General features: G+C 47.2%; 1 protein-coding gene across 1 annotated transcript in view; it reads left to right on the top strand.

Moving 5' to 3' along the window:
- Positions 1-1152: 1152 nt before the first annotated feature.
- Col20a1 (collagen type XX alpha 1 chain) overlaps positions 1153-9241 on the top strand; it is a 37025-nt gene continuing 28936 nt past the window's right edge. Inside the window, exons 1-3 of the mRNA XM_041641696.1 lie at positions 1153-1169; positions 2597-2685; positions 5528-5638. Coding sequence (XP_041497630.1) covers positions 2607-2685; positions 5528-5638 — 190 coding nt within the window. The 5' untranslated portion in view covers positions 1153-1169; positions 2597-2606. The remainder of the gene's footprint in view (positions 1170-2596; positions 2686-5527; positions 5639-9241) is intronic.

The raw sequence follows: 9241 nt of genomic DNA, 5'->3' as shown, positions 1-9241 counted from the left end.
TGACTGACCATGGTGAAGGTCTGCAAAGACTGAGCCTAGGTTTTTTGGGGTCCCTAGGAACAGAGCTAGGTCCCAGAGTTAGGAGCTTTCAGCATGGCATCAAGAAAGAAGACTATGCCCCCACTTGCATGGATTGCATATTACATATTGGCCATTGGCCAGGTTTGTCCGAGGTCATGTGTAAGTCAGGTTGTCTCCTGGCCAAGGTGGTATTGTATGAGGGCTCCTATGAACAATTGATTCATCTCGGAAGAGCATCTAGGAAGGAGGTACCTGCCATTGCTCTTCCCACAGACATGGATAACCTGACCAAGTGGAATTAAGTCATCCAGCTTCAAGGAGCATATCCCAGGATATATGTTCCTATGCATCCTCTGGGCAACTCAGTAGGGAAACATAGTGTCTGATAAGACAGGAAAGGCTGGCTGTTCTGCAGCCTCCCATCTTGCTGGACTGGGGCTAAGCTAGGGGGCAGGGCAGGTGGTAAGGGACTTGGATCAGCCTAGGATACGGTGGGCTGGAGCCAATGTGTAGTTGAAAACCAAGCTGAGGCTGCACTGGACCCACGGGAACCCAGAGTGACTGCTTCACAAGCCATGCCTTTATCCTAGGCCTAGTCTTCGGAGCCAGCTTGCCAAGAGTTACAGCAGCTAAGCCATGGGGAGTTCAAGATGGATCAGGAGAGCTTTGCTTAGCGCAGAACCAGTTCGGGCTGGAGTGGAGACTGTAAGGGCATACTAGGTGCAAGTAGTGTAGGACTGGGCCTGCTCCTAGGGAACACTTGGGTTCTAGGGCAGACAGGAAGAAAGGGAGTAGAGATCATGAACCCAAGTGGTTGGTAGAGTCTAAGTGGTCCTTCCTCCCAGTAGGCTGGCGGAGACTCCTAATGTCCAGCACCCAGGACCACACAACTGGCCTTTATTCTCAAGAAGCCTGTTCCCTACTTCCCCTACTGGGATTCCCATTGTGGCATGCAACGGGGTCCTTTGTGCAGGGACCACCATCTCATTCTCCAAAACACGCCTCAGGCAGCGGCGGACAGAGGGGAGGAGAAAGGACTTATGGGCGGGACAAGTGGTGATGTCAGGGAAAAGGGCCTTTTATAAGCCCCAGCTTTCCGATGGGCACAGCTAGACCAGGAGGATCACGAGGCATCCTTGGAGCAGAAGGTTAGTGACTCATCTATGGCCCCTGGGCTGGATGGGTGAAGGGGCCACCAAGAGTCCACTCAGGGCTGTACTGGGGGGTGATTTTGAACTTCCAGAAAGATTGGAATAGGTGCTGAGGTCTCACAAGCAGAGAGACCAAGTGCAGCCCAAACACCCGAGCAGATTCTTGGAATCCTGTGAGGGTCTCAAATGACGCTCAGAACTGGGTATACAAAAAGGCTGTGTCCAGCAGAGGGAGGTTTATGTTCAACTGTGACATGAGATAGGAGCGGCTTCAGAATGAGTTCAGAAGGTTAGGGCCATCTAAATGTGGCACCTGTAGATAGACAGTGATTCATACTGAAGCCTTAGTTTGGATTCCTTGGCTAGGTGCATATATCCACTCTAGGGTGGTGGTTCTCAACCCTCATGATGCTGACCCTTTAATGCAGTTCCTCATGGTGTGGTAACCCCCATCTTAAATTATTTTCATTGCTACTTTGTAACTAATTTTGCTACTGTTCTGAATCATAACATGTTTTCCGATGGTCTTATACCATCCCTGTGAAAAGGCTATTCAAACCCTCAGGGGTCACAACCCACAGTTGAGAAACACAGCTCTAGAATGTATCAGCCTGCAGCCTTCCTGCAGGTCTGGGCCCCTGCTCAGGGAGAGCTGGATTCCTTGCAGAGGGTACCCTTGAATATGCAGGGAAGTTTTTCAGGTCCTTTGTTCAGTGGGGTGGAGAATCTGGATTCCCCAGGACTCACAAAACTCAGGCTCACAAAATCCAGACTGGGTCATGTTTGTGTCCCCCTCCTCCGAAGTCCCACCCCTGGGCAGTGGACTCTTGGCCTCTCCACCCCATTGGCCTCTCAAACATTGCCTCCCAACTTCTGAGAGCTCTCAAGTTTCCCGATACTTTTCATCCCTACCCCTGACATGCCTGCCTGCTTCTGCTCTGATCTTGAGTGTGTCCTTTGCTTGAGGGCAAGCCACCCAATGTAAGGACCTTGATGGTAGGGTTCTATCCAAACCAAATCCCAGATTCTGTGGGGCTGCTGGAGCCTCAAGGTCTTGTCACTTTTAGTGACCCCCACTGTGTACATCTGTTGTGGATGTGGACACCAAGGGGCATGGACAGGCGTGCTGGACTGGATGGACCCTACTCGGGGAGAACTGGTTCCCTGCAGAGGGTGCTTTGGAGTGCACAGGAGGTTGTGCAGCTAAGGATCCTTTGTTCAGTGGGACGCCTCTGTGCTAGTCTTAGATCCTCAGTGTCTGTCACCATCCCCATTATAACAAGTCATAGACCTCTGGGTACCACACATGTCTGTGGAGACATTCTGCTGGTCCATGGGAATGGATGGAGAAACTGGCTTCCTGGTTTGGGGTGGGAGCAGATGGCTGAATTAGTGGTGAAGGGCTGTGGCCTCTCCTCCCACAGGCTGCTCGTCATGAGCCTCCGAGGCTCCCACCTCCACTCCTGCCTCTGGATGTTGTTGGGTGCCACCTTGGCTTTGGGGCAGGGGCAAGGTAAGGAGACAATGCCTCCACTGCCTGCAGGAGGAACCCTGCTGCAAACCTTTGATCTTCCATAACAGGCATTTCCAAACAGATTGAATGTCTGTGTAAGAGCTGTTACAGCAACAGGCAAGCTGTCAAGACAAAGGGAGAGAGTCTTCATTCTCAGCTTTTGTCCTGACCTTTGGCCCTGTGCTCTTCCAGCTTCAGTCTTGTTTGGGGAGTTTTGTTTGTTTGTTTGTTTTTTGTTTTTTTCTCAGCTTTTTCAGGATTACTAGCATACTCCAAATTTAATCCTGTAGCGATGCTTTGCTTAGTTATTCTGTGAACCTTTCAGTGTGGTATCAGACAGCACACACACAGCTTAATCGAGAGAAAGATTCCTGCCTCCTCCTTCCTGAGATGAAAAGGCCTTCCTGCACTGTCTTAGACAGGTGGTGCATCTCTCCTCTGCACAAGTGTTAGGACAAGAGTTTCTATTTGGTCCCCTCCTATTTGGCCACTCCACCCGCTCTTCTTGGAAAAGGCTCCCCTGGTGTCTTCCATGACCTCCAAGGGGTGTGTACAGGACTTGGGGAGGGTCTGTGTTGCAGATTCCTTCCAGTGGAACTGCTGCTGGCTCAGGTGGGTCCCAGAAAGACAAGTTGCTGTGTCCCTTTAGCCTCCATACTCATGACTACACCTAGGTCCCAGGAGCGCTTGACTGGTTTGAACCTGTTTCTAGGATTATACAAATATCTAACCTCATCCATGTTAAGAACCTCTTCCTGTCCCTACTATCCACTGCACTGTAGGCAGGTCCAGCTCAGGTTGGCCTGGAGCCCAGCAGACTTCATTTCCCAGCATATCCACCATCCAGAGAGGTGACTGCCATACAGGAGAGTCCCTCAAGCTCCCTTTGTTCAGACAGAGGAACCCCAAGGCAGGCTTGTGGACTGGGACTTCAATCAGAAGGAAGTCTTGCTATGAGTATGACCAATTGAGAGAGATTCCACAAGACCCACAATGCACTGCTCTCCCACTTCAGATCTCAGCTTGTCAGGCTGCCCCTCATCAGCCCTTTGCATGGCTGCAGTGGACTGGGGTCTCAGAGAACAACCAAAGAGGCAGGGTCCACATGTCCGCCTACTGGCTGGGAAGTGCAGCTGAGGTTCGGGAGGGGGGCATGTGCCTGTGTGGTCTCTGAGAGGGAAGTTCTAAGTCTCTAACACATTGCAGGGGGAGGAGAGAAACAGAAGGCTCTTCATGGCAAGGGTTGGGGCCCCTGCTCACAGCTGGCCTGTCAGAGCCCCACCTTCTCCTGTCACATTTCTGCCTTCAGCAGATCACTATCAGAGCAGCCAAGCCCATCTGGAAACAGCTCACTCTGAATGGGCCATTGTGTCTACCCCAGACGCCCCAGTCTTTGCCTATCTCTCTGTGCCCCCGCACATGGCGAAGGGACTAGAAGAGGCCTCTGTCCCCATTTTCCAAAAATAACTGCCTGCACCACAGAGCCCGGAAGCTTTCTGGGAGGTCAGCACAGACCCCACTGTCCTGTCCTCCCCATTGACCATGGGTATCTCCCCCTCTTCCATGGGTAGCAGGAGCTTGAAGCAGCTGGTCACATTGCGTCCACCATCCGAAAGCAGAGAGGACTGAACGTGTGCGCTAGAGCTCAACTCACTAGCTCAGTGTCGCCAAAGGAATAGTTCCATCTGCAATTAAAATGTGTCTCCCCAATAAAATAAATTAAAAAAAAAAAAGAATGTGGAGGGTGGCTCAACTCTGTGTTCTTTTGGCAGAATAGTAGTAGCGAGTTCCTTCTGAAGACTGAGTTCCCTAGGCAAGTTTTTTGTTGTTGTTGTTTAATTAATGAACTGAATTGGTGTAGAGCATTTGAGCCAACATAATTCTCAATACATTTGCTTTTGTACACAGTCAAAAAAAAAATGTGTCTCCCCACATGGTTAACAAATCAAGATAATCCCCTACAGGCATACTGTCAGTCTAATATCCCAGGCGATTTTAGATTCTGTCAAGCTGGCAGGACTAGCCATCATACTGCCAACCCTAGTGTGAGGGCTAAAGCTAGGTGTGCATCCTACACGTGCCCACATTTAGGCACAGGTGCACACAGACACACCGTGTGCGCATAAACAGACAACCACCGCCACACTTCCAGCTGACGTCCTTTACCCAGTCTGCCCACAAGGGGTGCATCAACTTAGCATGACTTTGGCAGTGGGGGGGGGGCATCTTCAGCAGCATGGCTGCTTCTACAAAATTATTTTTTTTAATATTTATTTATTTATTATGTATGCAATATTCTGTCTGTGTGTATGCTTGCAGGCCAGAAGAGGGCACCAGACCTCATTACAGATGGTTGTGAGCCACCATGTGGTTGCTGGGAATTGAACTCAGGACCTTTGGAAGAGCAGGCAATGCTTTTAACCTCTGAGCCATCTCTCCAGTCCCCTTCTACAGAATTCTTGAGAGCAGGAGACTCAAAGCAGCTTCTAAGGCCCTGGGCAGTGGGTCAGCAGCTGCTGTTTTACCTCTGCACCTCTAATCATCCCAGGGTGGGCACTGCCCCTGATGCTGATCTGAGCCTCCTTTGCAGCAGGGGCTTCCCCTTGGGTGGGATTAGACTCCCTCCTGCTGAAGCTAACAGTGTGGCCATGTCATTGAGAATCTTAAGGGTGAAGGATTTTTCCTTCACAGAAAAATCTTGAGCCACAGACTCTTCAGACACCTAGATGAAGATATGTCCCTTCCAAGATCTTAGGGGAGGCCTCCCTCTGGTTGTAGGAGGTGGTCAATTAGTCACTGGTAAGTCTGTCTTGCACCCCAACCTCCAATCCTGTTTTTACAGTAAGCGGCCGTCTAAGGCTGGCAGTACTGCCTGAGGACCAGCTGCAGATGAAGTGGAGGGAAGCAGAGGGAAGTGGCCTTGGCTACTTGGTGCAGGTGACACCCATGGCAGGTATGGCTTCTGCTCCTTTTCCATTAGGACTGCTAGAAATGGGTCTAGGCTCTCAAGAAAATGAACCCAGTCCCAAGTGTTTTGGCAAAGCATGCAGTTTTACTTCTGCGGAATGGTATATAGCCAAGTTTAATCAAGTAAGTGAGCACAGCCAGTCAGAGGCCCCACTGTGGTTTTGTTCCTAACCAAAGGAGTCTTGTACTGCACTCTGAGCGATCAGAGCTGGGTCTCACATTCTTACAGATTGGCAGCTTAAAGCAATATAGTTGGTTAACAGAATACAGCTTCTAAGAGTACGATGCAACCTTGAGCACAAACATGGATCTTAGAAAAATGCTGAAGGGTAGACAGGGACTTTTTTCTCCCAGATGCCTTTTTAAAAAAAATTTTATTTTCTCCACAAATTTCTTTAAAGATGGAACCTCCTTTGTCTCATTAAATGCTTCAGTAGAAAAGGCAGTGCATTTTATTTACACCTACAGGACCGAGGCTCTCCACTGAGAAAAGCAAGGAGAATGACTCTTAACAGGGGGTCACTGGGCTTGCTCCAGCCGGCATCTCCCCACACCACCTAGTGGCTCCCACTCTCTGGCCGGGCCATTTCTACATTTCCACTGTCAGCCTCCATCACATGGAGCAGCTGCAGCTGGGGAGGCCTCTGTATTCCCCTGCACCCAGCACCAGCACACACAGAAGGTGCTCAGGACATATGCTTTGAAGAAGTGGTGACTCCCTCATCAGAATGGGTCTGAGGGCTTTAAGAACAGCCTGGATCCTGCATGCAGTGAGTGTGTGAGAGAGCACTTAGCCCTCTAGTTACAGGGACAGGGTCGTGATGACACAGGCTTAAGTTGGGTGTGGTAAGGTTTACCTGTTTTCTAATACTGAGGCAAGAGGATCCCCTGTTCAAGGCCAACTTGAGTTACATAGATGCTCTTTTTGTTTTTCCCCCCTGTGGCTTAGAGGAAGATTAATAGATTCAGCTTCATAAGTTATAAAATAACAATTGCAGGGATGGGGATGTAGATCAGTGGTAGGCTTGCCCAGCATGTGCGAGGCCCTGGTGTGATTGAGTTCCAGTATTGAAAAAGGAAAAAAGAAAAACTAAGAATTTAAACATCCATATTAAGTTATATGAAACAGAAAAGTAAATTTGGGTAGACTAGAAAGAAATGATAGAAAAGGGAATGAATTATATAAATTAAAACATGAGGTGAATCAACAAAGCCAAAAGATATCTTATAAAATACAAATAAAATGGATTACACAATACTAATAAAATCAATAACAAAGTAATTGATTTGAGTTTAAATCTACAGTCTTCCAATTTGCTTTCTTTTTAGAAAGATTCTAAACGGATAGTGATCCAGAGTATTCTTTTTAGCCAGTATGACAGTCTGTCTTCTTAAATTGTGTGTGTGTATGTGCACACACGCACGTGTGCGTGCGTGTGCATTGGTGCAGGTGCCCTTAAGGGCCAGAGGAGATGGATGTTTCTGGGTCTAGAGTTACTGGCAGCTGCGAGCTACTAAGCGTTGGCCGGTAACTGAACTTCATCTGCTACTCGTAACTGGTTGCCATCTTTCCAGCCCCAATCTTTGTCTTTTAGTTGAAACATTTTATCTATTTTTATTTAACAAAGTAATTGATTTATTGAACTTTAAAGCTACATTCTTCCAATTTGGTTTCTTTTTGATATACTTTTGTTACACTTTTATTCTCTTCTTCTTTGGGGCTATTTTTATGGGAATTTTAAACACCTGGAAAACAACAGGGTGTAACGGAGTCTGGGGTTCCACACTAAGCACCACAGGTAACATGTGGCCAGGCCAGCTTTGTTTCCCTTCTTGTCACCCTCCTGGCTGCATGATCTTAAAGCAAAATCTGAGACATTGTACAAGTCTGTCTGTATTTGTTCTTGAAGAAGGAACGACTCAAACACAGCTCAAGGGCCATTGGCATGCCTCCAAATTAAAACCACAACTTTGTAGTTCATCCAGAAATATCTTCTATAATTGCGCAACCTTAATTAGGACCCCAAACGAGGATACACATCCCCCCCCCCCCGAAATAGGTGATGGAGGAAGGTCATTGGCTAATAAAGGAACTGCCTTGGCCCATTTTATTGGTTAGAACATAGGTGGGAGGAAGAGGCAGTGAGCTCAGACTCCACAGCTCTCCTCTCAGGAGCAGACGCCTCAGAGAGATGCCATGCTCCGCTCTCCCTGGCAGACGCACGCGATGAAGCAAGCCGCCAGGTTAGACATGCTGAATCTTTCCCGGTAAGACCGGTGCTCACAGATTATTAGAGATGGGTTGATCGGGATGTGAGAATTAGCCTGTAAGGGCTAGAGCTAAAGGGCCAAGCAGTGTTTAAATGAATACAGTTTGTGTGTTGTTATTTCGGGCATAAGCTAGCCGGGCAGCCCCACCGCTCCACCACTCTTATTACTACAAATAGGGTCTTTCTTTGTGGCCCAGCTTGGCCTTGAGCTCACAATTCCCTTGCCTCAGTCTCCTGAGTATTGAGATTGCCAAGTGTGCGCCACACGCCAGGTTGAGGTATACATCTTACTAGTCTTGTGCCTCTTTTAATTTTTCTTCTCTCCTTTTCCCTTGGTATTTACTTGTAGGAGAAGCCAGATCCCTGTTTCCTTGTCTAGCAATGACATATTTGAGATGCTGTGTGATTTGCCCCTCTCTCCCCTGTGTCTCCTGCAGATTGGTAGTTGGATCCTGGAGTTTAGTCAGGTTCAAGTTAGCCTGTGTTTGCTAGTGAAGATTGTTGCTAGTGGTATGGGTGTTCTTGGGTTTTTTTTTTTTTTTTGTATCGCAGATGGCTGTCCATGTTTACTTTTACTGTAGCATTAAGATTGGCTGGCAGGTATTGGATGAAGAGTTCATGTCTTCATAAGCTTGATAGTCACTCATTCATCTCCTCATGCCCTGGTGACCACCTTAGACAGAGCAGTACACATCCTTATAAACATGTGGCAAGCCTGATATCTTTGTCACCTTTCATAGGTGGTGCTTCAACCTCTGAATACCCCATCTCTATCCTGCTTCATGAATCCTATTCAGTAGATATATTAAATCTCATAACATATTTTCAGTATGACAGTTGGTTATTAGTCTATATCTATAAAGGTGGGCTAATGTCCTAGTCTGTTTTCTTTTTCTTTTTTTTTAAGTTGAGATAGGGTCACACTATATAGTTTAGGCTAGTCTTTTTTTTTTTTTTTGCAAGGCAAAAATTTATTAATGGCTAGGTCTTATTTTCAATCTCCCATAGTAGGAGAATAGAAACAGTCCATATTAAAGGCAAAAGCAGTTTCTTTACATTAAGCAAGAAAGTGATTTAAGAGTGGAATATTGCAGTTATTTTTATGATCATGGGAATGGTACATGTTTATGGTCATAGAGTTCACAAACCACAAAACATCTTATGGTCAGTCAATTCTCAGAACAACAAAAACAATTTATGATGTGTAATTCACAATGTTGTTGAGGAAAAACCACCCAAAATATTAACCTCTAGCTGAGGAAATGATAAAAATCTAACATTGTTGAATTAAAAAGAAAAATGAAGTCAGCTGTCTTTAA

Source organism: Microtus oregoni, unplaced genomic scaffold (genome assembly GCF_018167655.1).
Source record: "Microtus oregoni isolate MIOR12 unplaced genomic scaffold, Mior012 000071F_ref0000514, whole genome shotgun sequence".
NCBI classification, from domain to species: domain Eukaryota; kingdom Metazoa; phylum Chordata; class Mammalia; order Rodentia; family Cricetidae; genus Microtus; species Microtus oregoni.
This window is presented reverse-complemented; position numbering and strand designations above follow the sequence as displayed.